The sequence below is a fragment of the Heloderma suspectum genome, chromosome 2 (genome assembly GCF_057233095.1).
Source record: "Heloderma suspectum isolate Gila_16-S chromosome 2, 16-S_ref, whole genome shotgun sequence".
NCBI lineage: Eukaryota > Metazoa > Chordata > Lepidosauria > Squamata > Helodermatidae > Heloderma > Heloderma suspectum.
The window spans coordinates 180,981,332-181,000,059 of record NC_139459.1 but is presented as its reverse complement, the minus strand read 5'-3'; the positions used below and the strand labels follow the sequence as shown (position 1 = coordinate 181,000,059).

The 18,728-nt window shown below is 47.7% G+C and overlaps 1 protein-coding gene across 1 annotated transcript in view; it reads right to left on the bottom strand.

Annotated features, from left to right (window-relative positions):
- Window positions 1–851: 851 nt before the first annotated feature.
- TNS2 (tensin 2) overlaps window positions 852–18,728 on the bottom strand; it is a 144,397-nt gene continuing 126,520 nt past the window's right edge. The window contains exons 20-29 of the mRNA XM_084836545.1: window positions 17,791–18,689; window positions 16,060–16,146; window positions 14,321–14,452; window positions 13,404–13,496; window positions 12,550–12,627; window positions 11,343–11,420; window positions 8,597–8,765; window positions 8,273–8,341; window positions 6,312–6,341; window positions 852–4,720 (exon numbers count right to left, since the gene is read on the bottom strand). Coding sequence (XP_084692671.1) covers window positions 4,579–4,720; window positions 6,312–6,341; window positions 8,273–8,341; window positions 8,597–8,765; window positions 11,343–11,420; window positions 12,550–12,627; window positions 13,404–13,496; window positions 14,321–14,452; window positions 16,060–16,146; window positions 17,791–18,689 — 1,777 coding nt within the window. The 3' untranslated portion in view covers window positions 852–4,578. The remainder of the gene's footprint in view (window positions 4,721–6,311; window positions 6,342–8,272; window positions 8,342–8,596; window positions 8,766–11,342; window positions 11,421–12,549; window positions 12,628–13,403; window positions 13,497–14,320; window positions 14,453–16,059; window positions 16,147–17,790; window positions 18,690–18,728) is intronic.

Genomic DNA, 18,728 nt, shown 5'->3' with positions numbered 1-18,728 from the left:
GGCCATGGCACACCTGTTGTACGGGCTGAAAAAATACTGCATTTCTTCCTTTTGGGGATAACACGGGATAGGTGAGGGGAAATGGTGGGAAAAATCCCTGGAGGATTATGATGTTGTGTAATGGAACCGCAAACCTCTGTGAGTGGCCAGTCATGAATATGCAATAAGTTGCAGTTGTAGAGATGCCCAAAGAGGCAGCCTACGGGATCTAAACCAGGCAACAATGCAGACAGACAAAATAACAAAGCAAGGCTGACAGTCTGGATGCTTTTTTTTCCTTCTGTGTTAATTCTGAATAAACAGGCATTGTGTTGCCATTTGTACACAAAGGAGAAAAATACAGATATAAAAAATAACCAAGCTTGGTGTTGCTGCTTTCTCCCCCCCCCCCCTATAGATATATATTATCAAGGCATCTCTGGCTAACATTCATATATAAATTCTTTAGTAGACAAAAATAGAAATCTGTACTAACCCAGCCCTCCCCGTTCCCCCACTTCAAAAATCTGAGGGCTAAGGGCAGAGCCCCTCTCACCAGCCCACCATGCCTGCCCTCGCCTGCTGCTCCATCTCAAATAATCTAGGTGGCCTCCCTTGCTTCATTGTTGGAGGTGGCTAAAAAGAGACACATGCTCCCCAAGCACAACTTTTGTGCTTTTGGTATTTGGTATTTGCTTCTGTATGTTCCATCAATCAAAATTATGTGCAATGGATTGGACCTAAGGAGGAGCCTAGGAATCAAAATGGTAGAGATTGTCCTAGCTATTAATACAGCATCATACAATTCCCAATTTATCTTTTAACATACCAAGGGTCTAGCCAAAGGGTGGTCAACTTTTTTGAGCTGGGGACACATTTGGCAATTTGAGAAACTGTCCTGGGCACCACCACAACATGGTTACCATAGGAGGCATGGCAAAGGACAAGTTACCTGCCCAGAAGACTGACTAAGGCGGAGGTGGGATCTAAGCCCCAACACACTAAACAATGCCTTTGAACCCACAGTTTTCCACACCAACAGAAACCTATTTCACAGCGAGCCGAGCTGTGAAGAGGAAAGTATGTTAACTTTAAATAAAAAATGGGTGGGATAGAGTAACTTTGCAGGTGCCAAGAAAGGTGTCAGAGGATGCACTGGTGCCCACAGGTGCTACGTCGCCTACCCCTGGTCTAGTCCTCTTCCTGGTTAGGGAAGTCAATGCCTAAAGAGTGGTCTGTGCTTGCTGAAAAAAATCAGTTCAAACCTGAAAAAGGTTGGTGCAGGGCCTTTGGCAGGTCAAGATTTCTGCATTTCATGCACATCTATGACCTTCCCTGTAATCACTAATCCTAGTCCTCACATGTGTATTTCCCCTATGGTACCCAGATACAAAGGAGAATAGGCCTGTGCCTTTAACAACTTTTATAGGAAAGGGAGTTTGGGGAAGATGAAAAAGGCTGACGCTATTAAAAAGGTAATAGTGGAACTGGGACTATAAAACAATGTCAATCATCTGACGTATTCCAGTTTAAAAGTTGGAGAGCTTTTGAACCATGCAAATGTATGCATCAGACATAACAGTTCCAAGCAACAACAAAAAAGGGGTAAGTATAGTGTTACCTGCCCAGATTAGTTGTTCTCTCAGAACTTAACTATAAGTTACATGCTAATGCCAAACAGATTCTATTTTCTTGGAAAAAGTAACTTCAGGAGTCCGTTTCTAAGGCACTGGATGCTTTAGCCATTTCCCCATCGGCCTTCTCCACTGAAGACCATCCTCCTGAGCAGCCTCTCCCAACCTGGTGCCCTCCAGATGTTTTGAACTTCAACTCCCATCAGCCCCAGCCAGCACAGCCAATGGTTAGGAATGCAGGGCAGTGTAGTCCAAAACATCTGGAGTGCTCCAGGTTGGAGAAGGCTGCTCCAGAGGAATGTGTGAGCACTATGGATACAAAAGTAAGGCACTTTCTCTTCCATAAGCCATACAACAGTTTTTAAGGGCTGTTGTTCCTTCTCCTTGCAGTTGTGCATGCTCAGTTGGCAGGCACTCTTGCTTTCAGCAAAGGACCCTATGCTATTCAAAACACAAGTTTAAAACCAACGAGTTGGTTCCATAACACAGTAGTGGTCTTCCAGATGTTGGGCTACAGCTCCAACCATCCTTGAAGTACCATGATGGGAGTTGTCCTCTGAACCATCTGAAGGGCACCAGGTTCCCCACCCCTGCCATAAAAGCATGCTGCCATATCCTCTTTGTCTCATTGGGGAAATTTGCATTATCTCACTTGATTAATAGTACTGCACTTACAAGTATGCCTGGGACAAACAGGAGTCAAACTTGGAGAGGTCTGGATAATCCACACCTAATCCAAGTACTCAGTCTTGCTGCTCTCTTGAGTAAGCAAACACAAGAACCATGATTCCTGGGTTCTGTACCTAAACCCTACGTTATTGCTGCCTTTTGCTTCGGACAGAACACGGAAGCAATGAGTCTCATTCTCTTCACCCTGTTCCAACCCTTTTAGGTACAGATCGCCTCTACAAGGCCTTGATGAGCTGAGAACCAGGAACCCTACCTCATGCAATATGGCTGGCTCTCTCTGTCCCCCTCTTTACGCCCTTTATCACGTACAGTTGCCTAATGTCACAAATGCTGGTCCATTATAGAACTTGGTGGCCAAAGCCCCACCTCCTCATTGTCATGGTCAGAGGGTGCTTCCAGACGAAGCTTTTACTGTGCAATCCTGCCTCATTCATCAATTTTACAGGGGTCCAAACATCATTGTCTACAGTTTGTAACCTTCTGGTGTTTTCCCACCATTCCGTCTTTTTTCTTGTGAGAAAATAATCCACTAAGGAGGAAAAGATGGCATGGCTGCACAATGCCTTTTGATTGGTAGTGCTAGGAGCCCTCCGTCTGGAAGCACGCAGTCATAGGAGATGTTCACATGTTGACAGATTTTGGCCTGACTCTTCCACTTAGCACACTGGAGGCCTAGTGGACTGTGGTTGCTCGTTACTCAATCCATATATTTTCATAGATGATGCTTAAAGTGCCTCTTGCTTCAATCAGGTTTGCTGTGTGAATGCAAAGTCTACATTGGCCAGAACAAACACCTCCCCCCCTGCTTTCTCCTCCCCAAATAGCCTAAAAAGAGGACCACCCCCTGCTGTGTATCCTGGACTATTTACAAGTCCTTGTGCTTTTCTATTATATTCTGAATTCCACCCACATGCTGTTTTCATGAGAGCTTAAACTCAGGATATGAGAAGTGAGCAAGGAGCCACTGATCTGTCCAGGCCTTGTTCACCGTTCAGTTCACTTACTCCATTCAAGATGCAAATCGGGGTGGTGCAAGTTCAAGGATTGGTACCCCATGATAGTAAATTGCATCAATCATATCCCAGGATAGAGTTTTGCAAGGAGCAGCACTGGACAAGGAATAGCTGCACGAGTGCTCACCAGAAGCCAAAGTCTTTGGGTTTTGAATGGCAGTGGGGAGTAGGAAAGTAATGGAAAGCCAACTCCAAGCTTCAGAGCCAGCAGCATTAAGTACGATGGACTGGTAGGCCCAAGAAACTGCTACATCCAGCAAAGGATAAAAACGGGAGAAAGGGACGGCATTAAAACAATTATTTAGGATCATTGCTTCTTAGGTTAAGCACCTGCCACATTGATGGCAGACACATTTAGACATTGATAAGCCTAATGGGTATTTGCTGCCGTGTTGGGCTCATCTTCATGTTTGGTGGCAAACGTGGGGTTGGGAGCTCTGGCTGCTGCTTCTCTGCTGCGAAGTGGCAAGCATGTGAATATATGCCTGCAATTTGCAGGGCAAAAACAGCAAATGGGAGGGTATTTGACCATTCCCCTTCCCACTGTTTCCCCCCTGCAACCTCCCCTCCAGCCCCTTTCCCCCAAGGTAGGGGGAAGTTTTACCCCTGCAAACAGGGCACGCACGCATGCACACACCTTCTTTCCAACAGAGAAGCAGATGCCAGGTTTCCTAGCACTGTGCTTGCCACTAGATTATGTACACTGGATCTTAAATATGCCCAAAGGCAGACCTTGCTACCTTTGGGCCTGCTCACTGGAATCCTAAATCCTTCTTTTACCCTGACTGTGCAAGATACTGCCCCTTAGTGGATACAGACTGCTCTTCATTCATTCATTGCTTTTAGCTACAGCTGAGCCCTGGTGTCTTGGCTATGCTCACAGAAAAATTACCCAGATATGCTACACTGTGCAGCCTGCTCCTAAGTTCTCACTCACAGGGATGTTTTCTCTGCTAGCTAACATGAAAATGTCAGAGGCATCCAACCTCCACTCCTGGGGTAAGGTGAAGTGGGTGCAACCTCAGCATCCTTTTCCCCTATACCCTTTTTGCTGGTCAGTGGGTGGAAAAAAGTGGGGAGAGAGGGAGGGAAGTAGCAAACTCCTAGAAGTGGCTCTGTCTAGGCCTGCCCACCTGCCCCAAAAGAACTTCTCTTCACGTTGCACAGGGTTCCGCATCACGTTGTGGCTGACACGGAGCAGCATTCAAACTGGGGAGTCGGGGATGCCGGGCAAAAGATCCGGAGCATCTTCCCAGCAACTTTCATCTCCGGTGAGTCCCCAGCATCACCTTGGTGATGAAATTGACGATGGCTGACGCTGGTTGCTCAGGGTCTAGCTCAGCAAAGAGGTGGCAGACATTCTCACATGGGCTGCCCTGCTTCTTGGCCACAAAGCCAAAGATCCTGGAAGAGACAGATCACACAGTGTGAGCGTGCACATCTGCGTGCATAGGAGGTGGTCCTGGCTCCCCGACCCGATTGATTCTGCCCCTTGTGCTATACAGGGGAGAGGTTGGTGCTGAAAGTCACGTCTCGGCTCTCAGGATCAGAATCTCCCCTGCCACTCCCAGGGTTACAGAACTGCATCTCTTCTGCTCATTCCCCCTCTACAGAGTTCTGAGCTTGGCAGTTGGTGCCTGCTGTCTGTGTACATGACAGGGTGACTAAGGGAGCTCTCGGCACTGCCGCCTCGGGGAGAGGGAGACTGCTGTGCCTGCTGCTGACTCCCCTCTCCCCAGTATATATTATTTATTTAGTAGAGGCGTATGCTGGCCTTCAGCATGGAACTCCCAGGGTAGCATTCATGTTCAAAATAATAAAACAAATTCAATAAAAGGCTGTATTAAACTAACAAAAAATCAGGAGCTGTGTAGATAAATAAAACCCAGCAGAACAATAAAATACATTTACAAGCCAGCCGTACGATAACGCCAGAATGCTTGGGGAAAGAAACAAAGGCTTCAACTGGTGCTCAAGAGACATCACAGCTGCGTCAAGCAAGCTCCCCTGCGAAGGGCATTCTAGATATGGGGTGCCACAACCAAAAAGGCCCTCTCTCTGATCACCACCTGCTTAACCTCCATCAGTGAGAGAAACCAGAGGGGACCCTCAAGAGGGGAATGGAAAGTTTGGTCAGGCTCATGTGGTAGAAGTAACCAGGTCCCAAGCCGTTTAGGGCCTCAAGTGGTAATCACTAGCACTGGAAATAGACCAGTGCCAGGGAAACCATTTCAGAATTGGCAGGATATGTTCTCTATAGCTTAGCCTTACACCAACCTGGTACCTTCCAGATGTTTTGGAGTACAACTACCAGCACCACCAGCCAGCATGGCTGGCCAGAGGATGCTGGGAGTTGTAGTCCAATGCATCTTGAGGGCACCAGGTTGAGGAAGGCTGAGCTATTACTAGCCCCTGTTAGAAGCCTAGTTGCAGTTGTGTTTTGGTCTACCTGAAGTTTCTGAATCCTAGCTGTCTAATTCAGAGATGGGAGGAGAGAAAGAAGAATCATCATTCCCGCTTAAGCTCTGACCAATGACTTGTTGCTTTGGTCAGGCAGAAATTTGGAGGGAGGAATGAAAAGAGGAAAAGATGATCCTCCCTCCCAGAAGGGACAAACATTTTGAATAGCCTTCTTATGGAGCAAGTGGTAGGAGAAACCTGCCCTCCTCCATGGAAGGTAAAAATGTATGTTTGGAGCACCAGATTGCTTGAGAAGGGACCTCTAATCTAAGGGCCGGGGACCTGCACAGATTTTTAAATCAGCCGAACACCAATCACTCAGCTCAACGTTACAGCCCTGAAGGGGCTGCATGTGAGAACTGGCTCAGCCTCCTGGATAAAGCGTGACCCAAACAAATCTCAGGTTCTTCCATCATCCCACTCCGGGGAGGGTGCCCCTGTCCATATGCTGTTGTGTGGGATGGATGTCAAAATGATGGTGGACATGGGCCTCTGACAAGTTAAGAACACGGCCCTTGGCCTTCCCAGTACTTACTTGGATGTGGTTCCATCTGGGTTGGCCCACCTGCAATGCAATAAAGAGAACCATGTCACATAGGAAAAATTGGATTTACTCTTCTCAGTCTGTCTCTCTGAGGCAAACCCAAAAGACACATCCCAAGACAGCTGCTGTCTCACAAAGCAAACAGACAGTACACTTTGCTTAAAAGGAAATCTCAGAAAGTTGATGTCCTTGAACTCTGGGGTTTCCAACATGGTGCCCACCAGGTTTCCTGCTCCTCCTGATTTTTATTTTATTTCTTACTTTTTTTCAAATCAGAACAATGTTTTTTTTAAACTGAGAGGCAGGCACACTGTAAAGTGATGGACTGCCCTCCAGCACCCTCTTAATCTGGGTTCCAAAGAGTGGTTTGGAGCTCAGAGCCCACCTCTGCCTTGCATTTAGGTCCTTGGGCAAGTTTCTTTTCCTTTAGTCTCACCAGTTTGCCTTCTGGGAAATGAGAGTTTTGTGACTGGCCATGCCCACCATGATCGCCATTTTATAAATGGGCAAGCCCCACAGCATGGCAGCCATTCTGTGAAAGTGCCCACAACACTTTCCCAAAATTCCAAATGTGTCCACTGACCCAAAAAGTTTCAGGACCTTTGCTAATTAGAGCAACTCTTTATGAAGGTTTGTCAGGGGTGGGGAACTGTAGTTCTCCAGAATTAGTTGGACTCCAACACCCATCAGCCCCAGCCAACACTGCCAATGGTCAGGGATGGTGGGAGCTGGTTTAAGTAAAGGACCACCTGCTAAAATGTAAGGGACTAAAATGTAAGGGACTAAAGAAATAATTGCACAGCATACTTCAGTGCACCTTACAACCGTTCAGTTGGCACCAAGACATTTCAAAACGCCTAGGAGTGTTTGCAGAGTTCCCTCACCATGATTTCTAAGGTACTTCCATTTAAAGGACAGTGGTATAAGAAAGTGCTTATTGCTTATGAGGTTTTTAATCTGTCTGGGAGCAGTAGAATTGGCTACCAGCATGATTTTTGTACAGACATGACACATAAGAAGGGAAGTGGAAGGAACCAAAAGAAGGTTATTTTAACCAAGGAGTGCATTCCACGTATGTCTGAAATGAGAAAGCCCAATGTAAGTTAGTGAAGGCCCTTTAACCAGAGTGCGCCTTGTATCGGCTTAGCAATATACAAGCCCTCCTTCTGCACACATGTGCACATAGAGGCACAGACAGTTATAATGAGGGTCATTTTGTTAGCAATTATCATAAGCTGCAAAAATAAGAACAACTAGGAACCACCCCAAAACCAGAACTTGGAGAGGCCACAAAAGCAGAAATATAGTCCCCATGCCTCTTCTTACAACCCAAGGGACCTGCTAGCCCTTCCTCATAATGGCCAGGAGGGATCGCTGAGGAGGCTTCCAGACAAAGGGCTCCCAGCGATCCAACGAGGAGGCAATGCAGCTCTACCATCTTTCCCTCCTTAATGCAGTTTCCACAGGAAGGAAAATGCCAAAAGAAGCAGTGGGAAAATACAGGAGGGTTATGAGTGGAAGGTAACTTTGTCTGGACCCCCTGTAAAATTCTGTGAAGCAGACAGGGCACTAAAAGCCTCATCTAGAAGCACCCGCAGACAAGCTTCCTCCATGTGCTCTCTCACAACCTCAAGGCAACAACATTGAAGGCTGCTGCAGATGTCTTAACTTCTCATCAAAAGAAAACACTGAGGAGGGCACTGCCAGATGATTTTAGCAGGCCCTGCATGAGGGTGTAGAGCAGACTTCCCCAATGTGGCACTCTCCAGATCTGTTGGACTATAGCTCCCATCACTCCCAGCCATTGGCCATGCCAGCTGGGGATTAAAGGAGCTGTAGTCCAACACATCTGGAGGGCAACAGGTTGGGGAAGGCTGGTTGTAGCATGTAGATTGGTGTTCGCAAAGCAAGGCAGAAACCCGTGGCAAAAATCGGATGAAGGTGGTGGTTACCTGCGGTCCTGAGGATCTGTGCTGCAGAAGGTGACACTGCTGACGGGGTAATGACGCCGGAAGAACAGCCTGCGGGAAGAAGGAAATCCTCCTGAATTCAGAAGGGAAGAACTTACGAAAGCCACTCTGGGGCTCCCCCTTAACAGATGCCCAGTAGCAGAAGAGAGAGGATCAGGGAAGAACAAAGCGTATCATGATGGCCAGGGAAGACAGCAGAGTATGAGCAGGGACTGGAGGAGGTGGGGGGCTTGGCCGAAGGTAAGACAGGGACAAGGGGGGCTGGGGGTATCGTGGTGCCCCTGGAGCAGAGGCAGGCGGACTCACTTCCTCTGGTTGTCTGTGAGTGTGATGCCCTGGGCCGACACCTTGAAGTGCACGATGCAAGCGGAAGCACGGGGAGTGGCACCCAGGGTGCTGGTGGCTGCCTTGGCCACAGCCTGTGGGCCCGTCAGGGACTCCGTTTCCACAGAGCTCAGATAAAGCACGCTGCAGGCTACCATTGGAGAGAGGGGGAGAGAGAGAGAGGGAGAGAGACTGATCATCCACAAAGGGGCTTGGTACCTTATGTAATGACTCATACACCATGAGCCAGCCTGATCCCCTACCTGCCCAAGCTTCCCAACATTTGACAGCCTTCCTCAATGTGGTGCCTTCCAGATGTTTTCGAGTTTTAGGATGCAATCCTATGCATGTTTAGACAACAAAAATCCAACAACTCCCAGCATTCCCCAGCCAGCATGCTGGCTGAGGAATGCTGGGAGCTGTAGGATATTTTTTTTTTGTCTAAACATGCATAGGACTGCGCCCAGAACTCTAAATGGTCAAGGATGTTGGGAGTTGTAGTCTAAAATTTAGACCATAATTTCCAGCATCCCTAACTATTGACCATGCTGGCTGGGGAGCTCAAGTTTAAAACCTCTGGACAGCATCACATGAGGGAAGGCTGACTTTAGAGAAGCCCTTCCAAGTCATCCTGGGAGTTCCCTATTTGATTTCCCCTGCTGAGACAGAGGTCTGAATGAGGTGTTTGGCAGGAACACACATCTGAGAAGCCTGTCTGGGGGAGAAGCTGCAGGGGAAATGGTGGGTGAGGGAAGGGTTAAGGAAAGCCTTCCACAGCTATTGCTTCTCTCCTGCAAACTGCGCCCTCTGCTGCTGCTTTGTAGCTTTTCAGCAGTGACCCCCGGGACTCCCAGGGCTGTTTCTACTTCCAAATGACTGGTGGTTACAACCCTCGACTTCCTTATCTATTTGTGTCAAAGATATTCCAATATATCTTCTCTCCAGCGGTGAAAATATTTGAGGCAGGGGATCTTGGCACAAATTTTCCTATAGAGCAGAGATGTGGGGATTGGGTAAAACATGATTTGGAGGTTGCACGGAATATGCTTTTAAGATGCATGTTAACATCTTCCTCTGAATGCACCACCTGCTCTGTGTGCTGAGGCAGGGCTGCCATCAATTTCTAACAGGGTGAACAAGACAGCTTCCTTTTATTTAAAAAAGATTGACCAATATGCCTGAGCAGCACTGGCCAAACTTCGTTATTTCGAACAGAAGAAGAAGGGTGGTTGGTCTTCTTCCTGCTTTGAAAGACTGGCCCATTTTTCTCGCTCATTGGCTTCCTTTCATGTAATAGAATCAAAGGATACAGTTAGAGATCTGTTCTACTCACAGGATGCTAATAAAGATGTGGAAACCATTCAACAAACAGGATGTAGTATGCTGTACTATCTTATAAGGGCAAGTGATTTTTCTCTCAATCTTTTAATTCGACTCATTCTGAGATAGGGAAGGTATTTATGGAATTCCAGACTATGCCTTCTTCATATTTGGATGGGAGGGATGTAAATATTCCCATATTTTGATATGTTTGTATGTGTGGGGCTCCACAAATACAGGATATTGGGAGGTTGGTCTCGATGGTCTTATAGGCCCCTTCCAACCCTATTCACGATGTATTCTTTGGTGGCTTGTATGCTGTGGAACTCCCTGCGGAGGGAGGCTAGGTAGCTCTCTGCTGTCCTTCCACCCTCAGGCAAAGACCTTTTTATTCAAGCAGGTCTTTGGCACGTAAGTGGGTCTCTGTTGGGTTGGATACTGCTTTTATTCTGTTATTGTTGTGTTTTTAATTGTGTTTTAATGCATTTGTTTTATTATTGTTTTAATCAAGTTTTCTTTATGACTGTAGGCTGCTTGAGTGCCATTTTTCTTGGTAAAAAGGTAGGGTACAAATCAAATAAAAAGATAATAAATCTAGGTGTGAGCTAAAGACTTGGTCCCAAATATTCTGCCATGTATACTGCCATGTAAATTACTTGTAGATATAGATCCTTATATAATCAACCAAATAGCTTTATTCACTGTGGCTGCTGAAAAGATTAGAGCAAAGATCCTAAAAACTGCTGCTGTAGGATCTGCACATGCTGAATTGATTTAATTGGCTTGTTCAATCTCTTTTTTATTTTCTCCTGTGTCTGCCTCTTTCCTGGTAAAAATGTAAGCACCTATGATTATATGCGATAAAATTAACTGCCTGCCTGACCGACTAGATATCTTCTCACTTGAGTGATTTTGACGCCTGGTGCCATATTCAGGTTTCCATGATGCTCAAATTTTATGAACCACAAAAATAAGCTTCTAGCTTTTATGGCTGCAGAAATAAGCTTGGAAATGTATATGCAGGGTAGCTGAGCAAGGCTTCCAGGAGTCCGGAGATTAGGCCTTAGCACTCTGCATTGCTCTTCGCCCCTCCACCTGTGTCTATCAGAAGCAGAATGGTGGGAACCAATTTGCATGATCCATTTACATGAAAGGATGTGGCTTTTCAAGGAATCCGGAATAGCCTTGGGTCAGAGTTCAAAATTCTAGGGCATATATTATAGATCAAATAAAGAAAATAAATAATAGTAAACAAATGAACAAATTAGCACTATTTACAACTATTTCCCTAAACTGTTGCCTGCCTAAAGCATGTGTCAGCACCATGGAGTCCTGCCAGTCATATTCTTACTAGTTAGCGTCTGTCTGCCACTTGCTCACACACCTCCCTTTCTATGCTAATACTTACCTGCTCCCTGTTTCAGCAAATCAGCAGCTGTACTCATATTGGTGGGAACGGCCAGCTCTATGCTCTCCTCCACGAGATCTGAAAAGGGGGAGGCGGACAAAGGAGAGACAACGGTGTTTCACATCCACACGCATCACACCGTGGTTAGAGTGTGAGGCCTGCATATGGGGAAACTCAGCTTGAAATCCTCACTCAGCTGTGAAACTCTCTGGGTAATGCTAGCATCTCTCATCCCAACCCACAGGGTGGTTGTTAGGTTAAAATAATGGCCTGGGCTTCTTTAGAGAAAGGTGGGCGGCAGATGTAAGAAATAAATAAATAATCTTGATGGAATCCTTACAACAACCCTGTAAGATAGGTCCACATTATTATCCCCATATTGTACATGAGGGGTCTGAGGCCACCTGGTGAGTACATGACAAGAGACAAGATTTGACTGGAGGGTGTTCTGATCCATAGCTCGGTCTCTTCGCCCAGGGGTGGACAGAAGGTAGATCTCCAGATGTTTTATATTCCAACTCCCAGAAGCAATGACAGTGGCTAAGTTAATTAGCACTTCTTGGAGCTCTCTCTCTCTCTCTCTCTCTCTCTGGCTGGGTTCACATAATATGACAAGTCAGAGTATGGGCTAAGTATGGGTTGTCGTTGAACCACGAGCTCTTATTGAATTGTGGCTTGTTGTGTTGTGTGAACACAGCCATGCTAACAAACCATGGCTTGTTCACCACTAACAACCCACAAAGAGAACCCATGGTTTGTTGTTGGACTGGGAACTGTGGGTTGTTTGTGGTTAACAAAACATGGTTTATTAGCATGGCTGGGTTCACAGAACACAACAACCCATCATTCAACAACAACCCATGGTTCAATGACAACCAACACTCAAAGCATACTCAACCCATACTATGGCTTGTGTGAACCAGCTCTCTCTCTCTCTCTCTCTCTCTCTCACACACACACACACACACGTGCATGTACACATTATGACACACGCACACACTTTTCTGCTTTAATGTTAGAGCTTTAGGGGAAGCTGCCATCCAAGATGTTTTACTTCTTTATTTCATAGAATCATAGAATAGTAGGGTTGGAAGGGGCCTACAAGACCATCGAGTCCAACCCCCAATTTGAAGACTTACAACGCAACAGTATCCCACCGCCATCACCTTAAGTTCTCTGGGCTCTGGACAGCCTCTTGAGCACTTACCTTTGTTTGGGATGAGGAGACAGCAAGGCAACGAGATGGGGGTGATGGAATGCTGGGACACCAGGGCTGGCAGGCTGCCTGCAAAAGGAGGGAAAGAGGCACAGCCATGGGGCAAGCTACCACCTCCTAGGCACTCCCTGTTGATAATCTTCATAAGAACATAGGAAGAGTTGTTCTGGATCAAACCAAGGTTCATCTAGTCCAGTATTCTGTTCACAGTGGCCAACCAGATACCTCAATGGGAAACCCACAAGAAGGACATGAGTGCAATAGTACCCTCCTGCCCATGCTCCACAGCAACTGGTGTACATACGCATACTGTCTTTGATACTGGAGGTAGCATGTAGCCATCAGGACTAGTAGCCATTGGACAAATTCCTGGAGGATAAGGCTATCAATCTTCTTTTAAAGCTATCCAAAGTGTGGCCATCACTACACCTTCTGGTAGTGAATTCCGTAGTTTAACTACGTGCTAAGTGAAGAAAGCCTTCCTTTTATCTGCCCTGAATCTTCCGCCAATCAGCTTCATGGGATGACCCCAGGTTGTAGTAATATGAAAGAGGGAGGAAAATGTCTCCCTATCCACTTTGTCCAGACCATGCATAATTTTGTACACCTCTATCATGTCTCCTCTTACTTGCCTCTTCCAAGCTAAAAGCTTCCTTCCCACCCTTCCTAAGTTTCTTTCCCACCCTTCACAACATGGCACCTTCTACCTCCTCCTCCTCCCTCAAACCAGAGAACTGCATAACATTCCTGGCAGAGGGATATCATTTTTCTAGAGGGAAGGGTTAGGAGCCTTGCCCTGAAAGGTGGGACGGGGCACCCCCTTCTTCACCATCCCAGCCACTCACCAAAATGGGGCTCGTTGTTACAGCCCTTTATCTTCACCCCCTTGGGTCCCGTCTCAATCAGGAAGTGGCGCACGAGCTGTTCAGCAGGATCTCCTGGGACAGCCAGAGGGACATAAATCAGTGGTGGGCGCTAATCCTTCTAGACTGTAACCTTGAGGGCAGGGATGGTCCTGCTAGGGATCTTTGTCAGCTGCTCTGGGAGCCCTCTTGGCTAAAAACTGGGGCAACACTTTAAAAAAAACTTAGAATATTTCTTGGCCACCTTTCAGGGCAGAAGCCCCCAATAAAAGACATATAACTGATACGATATTAAGAATGATAAAAACACAATAAAAATAGTAAGGACACAATAAAAATAACGCAATAAAAGCCAACAACAAAACCAGCAACAAGAACAGCAACAACAGCAACAACAGCAATCATATCAGAAGGCCAGAGTAAAATAATATGCTTTCAAGGCCTTCTTAAAAGCCTGCAATGATGGTGCACGGCAGACCCCTAATGGCACCTTATTCCAGAGGTGTGGGGCCACTGCAGAGAAGGCCCTCTCACTTGTGGTCACCCTCCTAACTGCTTTCACAGGTGGGCAAATGAGAAGGGCCTCTCTTGCTGATCTTAAAGTGCTGGGGTAACAATTCTGTCATTATAGTTCATTAATTACCAAGTCAGACCATTTGCCCATCTCAGCCAGTACTGGCATCAGCTCCACAGGGCCCCAGGCAGAGGCCCCTCCTTTTCTGGCCCTGCTACCTGTGATCCTTTTCCACTGGAGGTGCTGGGGAATGAGACGGGGACTTCTACACATGCAAAGCATGTGTTCTCCACTGAGCTAATGCCTCTCCTCTCCTCTGCTTCTGCAAACCTGCTATCCATCCATCCATCCATCCATCCAGGCAGTGCTGGGTGACTGTTTTCACCTTTGGTGGAGTGGTTGACGCTGTTGGGCGGAGGTGTTGCCACTTTCAGAGCCAGGCCATAGGCCCCCTGGAAGGAGTTGCTGTCCCGGATGAGGAAGGTGCCAGGCTCCTTGTCCTTTAGAAGGGCAATGGCTGCTCACGGGGAGGAGAAGCAAAAGTCATCAGCGAGCATCTTCTGCATCCAGAAACCCACTGATCTGCCAGGACAGGACTAGCCATTATAGTAAATCATAGAATCATAGAATAGTAGGGTTGGAAGGGTCCTATAAGACCATCGAGTCCAACCCCTGATGATTCTTCATAGTGCGGCCCAAGACCAAGCAGGCCCTGTGGAATTTCCTGATGTGAAAAGGGCATCCACTGTATTCCTAACCCATTTATCCACCCAGCATGTGGGAGTCCAGCAGGGAAGGGGGCCTAAGGAGGAAGGAAGCAATCAGCATATTCTCACTGGCAGTGAAGGAGACAAACTAGGTCTTGCTTGTGAAAATCTGGAGCCAAGACTATGGGAATCTCTACACCTGCAATTTATCACACATTCATGATTGGCCACTCGTAGAAGTTTGCGGGTCCATTACATGACGTCATAATTGTCCAGTGATTTTCCCGCCATTTCCCCCTGCCTATCCTGTGTTATCCCCAAACGGGAAAAGATGCAGTATTTTTTCAGCCCGTGCAACAGGAGCGCCATGGCCTGCCCATGTAATTCTCCCGTAGTGCGAAAAACCCGCTTTGTTTGGTTTGGTGGGGGTGCGGTCATGATGATAACTGCAGTGGCATCAGGGTGGTGGGCTTGCCGCCATGCCGTGACGAAATGCAAGGCACCGACTTTTGCTCCTGACTTCGGCTGCTTACTCTGCAGCGCAGAATGGCCAGTGTGCCAGCAGTTCACCGAGACGCCGGTGCCTGCAGGGGCAGGATTTGGGAAGTTCAGTGGAGGCTGCTGTCCACCTGCATTGTATGTCAATCACAACCAAACCAACAGTAATCTGCGAGGGGAGGGAAAGGGGCAGGATCCAGGGAGGAAATTTTGCAATGCCCCCAGTGCATGTAATGGCTCTTCGCAGAAAAGTAGCTGCCCCATGAAAAGGCGAGAAACGGAATATAACGAGATAGAAACAACTGTGTAAAGGAGCTCAGTCTAACCCCACAATGAAACCGGATGGAGAAAGCCCTGGTATGGATGTGGATTTCTGCCCCCGTGTGGACCGGGGCCACCAGTTTGGTCTGCTGTGCTCTAAAAAAGGACTGACACAGATTCTGCAGGGGAGCACATGAGGACTGGATGTTCCAAGTCAGCGCATCAGAGTTTCCCCTGACTCCCCTAGAGCCGGGGTGTTGAACCTCTTTCAGCCTGGGGGCCAAGTTCAGTTTTGGAGAAGCACTTGGGGGCTGCATTCAAAGAGGTCAGGTGCACCCAAAGGCAAAAGGGGCAAAGGCAAAGGGGTGGGGCCACAATACCAAAAATGCCAGCATATTTCATCTTAAGGTCCTTCCTGCCAGTAACTGAGCCTTAGGGGAGGCATTTCAACCTTTTAGAAAGGGCAAAAAACCACACAGAAGGCCGGGATCCACCCAATGACTGGCAGCTGAGGGGAGAGGTAAGGGGTTGTGGAAACCCCAGAGGGACGGATTTAGACTTCCAGCAGGCTGGATTTGGCCCACCCTGGAGCATGTGTCACATACTGATTTTAGTCAAATCCCAGCAAAACCAAGCAAAACTGTTTGCAAAAGGTTACCTTGGTCCCGGGACAAATGAGGCTTGTACCAGAACTTTGACGTGTCTTGGACAAATTTGATGCTAGCCTGGGTCTCTTGCTGTGGATCTGGAAGGAAGCAAAATAGAACTTGGTTAGTTTTCTCTCCAAAAGGTAGGCAGGCAGGCAGACAAGCCAAAGTGCTTGGAATGTCTAAAAAGGGGCAGCATTAATAACAATAATATTACAGTGCTTGTAGAGTGTTCAAAGTGTTCCGCATATGTTATTCCCAGTGATCCTTGCCATAATCCTGCAAAGCAGGTTGATAACATAATGGGGAAGGGTCATAGCTTGGTAGAATACATGCAAAAAGCTCCAGGTTCACTCTTCTGATTAAGAGGATCTCAGGTTACAGAGACATGGACTGTTCTAGGGTCATGGGTGGTTCAGACAGCACAATAAGCCACAGCTTGGAACTTAAATAAGCCACGGTGGGCTGTGGTGATCATGCGAACCAGGTCTCTCTGACTGGAGAGCTGCAGCCAGTCAATGTAGACCGGCCTTCCCCACTCTGGTACTGGCTTGGGCATGATGGGAGTTGTAGTCCAACACATCTGGAGGGAACCAGGTTGGGGAAGGCTGGAGTATTTGTTTATTTATTTTGCAGCATTTATGGAGGCTGCCCAATGACATTGTTCTCTGGGAGGCTCACAAACACAAAGTAGTAAAATTCAATATTATAAAACAACAAATTACAGCATTAAAAAAAATGTCAGCAGAGACGGAAATAAAACCCAGTTTCACAGCATGGCTAAAAATAAACGACATGTAAACAGTGGGTTACAATTCAAAACTTCATAGATCTTAAAAGTCCTGGGAGAATTAAAAAAAAAAGTCTTCCCCCAGTGCCAAAGTGACCATAAAGAAGGCACCAGGGAGCCTCTTTGGAGAGGGAGTTGCACAACCAGGGTGCCACCACCGAAAAGGCACACTCCTAAACAATCCCCTGTCTCACCTCATTTGGTGGAGGCACAGGGAGTAGGGCCTTTGAAGATGTTCTTAGGGTCCAGACAGGTATATCTGGGAGGAGATGACCCTTCAGGTAGCCTGCCCCAAGCCATTAAGAGCTTTAAAGGTCAAAAACAACACTTTGGCATGTGCGGTCTATTTAAATTTGATAAAATCTGGACTTGTGTTGCTGCTACTGGCAGCAGGATTATTATCCGACATCACCTGATCCTGGGCTGAGCCCCAGAACTGAAAGCTAGTTTCAGGGCTAAGCTCCAGTGAACTGAAGTTTGGATTATTGCTTCAGGGAATCAAGGATCAAGGTTTGGATTATTCCTTCAGGGAAATCATGTGATAGAGCCCTCCTTAAAAAGAAATCCAGGCAGAGATTGCTTGATTGAATTTGCTCTTCTACGTAGGAAACTAGCTTGTCAGGGAGATGGATTCTTTGCAGCCATCTACCCAAAGCACTTGTTTTCTACATAGGATGGTTTTATTTTGTTTTAACTGCCAGCAACCTTCAAGTTACAGAATCTGACCCCCACCTGAATTCTGAACTGGTATGATCTAAGGAAAGAGGCCTGTACCACCCCAATTTCCTATACATAGGTCATGTCTAGGAGATCCTGGGCAGCTGCGGAGAAATTGAGGGCTGAAGCCAGGGGGTGGGCATTTAGGAAGCAAGATAAAAATGAAACCATGGAGCCAAAATCCAATCCTCCCCCTGCCCTTCCTGAATACCAATTCTAGAAACAGAGCTATTACCTGGGCCAGGTGTGCTGCCATCAGGTACTCCGGGAGCAAAGGTGACATGGTGAGCAGAGCCGGGGCTACGGCCAGGTGGAGAACTCCTCTCCCAGTTTCTGGTTGCCAGCATGTGCTGTTTCTCAGGCAGCGGAGGTTGGTGGGGCTCACAGAGCTGATCCCGGCTGGAGGGGCTGCCCTCTCCCCCCGTGTAGTAGGCCGTGGCGATGGGGAAGGCTGGGGTTGGTGAGCCCTGCATGTCAGCAAAACCGTAGCCCAGGGCTGGCGACTGGACGCTGATTGAGCATGGCCCAAGAGAGGGGTTGTTGTTGGGGTGGCGAAGAAGGGTGCTCGTCTCAGGTTCGGTCCTTTCGCCGTGTGGGCGGCCATTATAGACTGCTGCGATCTGAGGCGAGGCCGGAACACTGGACACAGTTCTGCAGCCGAGAGGGGGCTGGCTGTGGCAGGGAACACCCGAACTGCTCCTCTGGGCCTGTCTCTCCATGGCAGGGCTGAGCTGGTGCCCTGAGGCATCTTCAATAGGCAAATCACGGGAGACCGCAGTGGCGCGGGGGCTAGATCTCTCGGAACCATTCTGCTGTGACTGGCCCTCTGGGAAGACCCCATGTCTGGCTGTGGGTGAGGGGGTGAGGTGCGGTGGGCTGGATGTGCAGTGGGCGCGGGAGCAGGGCTGTGGTGACGGGAGGCCTAGCCTCAGGGATGTTCCGTTAGCTTGCGGCCTGAAGGTGGGGAGGTGTGTGAAGGCCTGCATTGGGGAGAGAATCTGTGTGGGACTGCTTGATGAAGCCATCTTCTCCGAGCCTCTTTTCCAGCCAGGAGAAGCCAGCTCCTCAGGGCTCAACTGGAGCACGTTTTCAGCGGGGTTGGAGGCCTTGCTGCTGTGTTTGCGGGTTTCAGGGCTGCGAAGTAGCAATCATGCAGTTAGTAAACCTGGACAA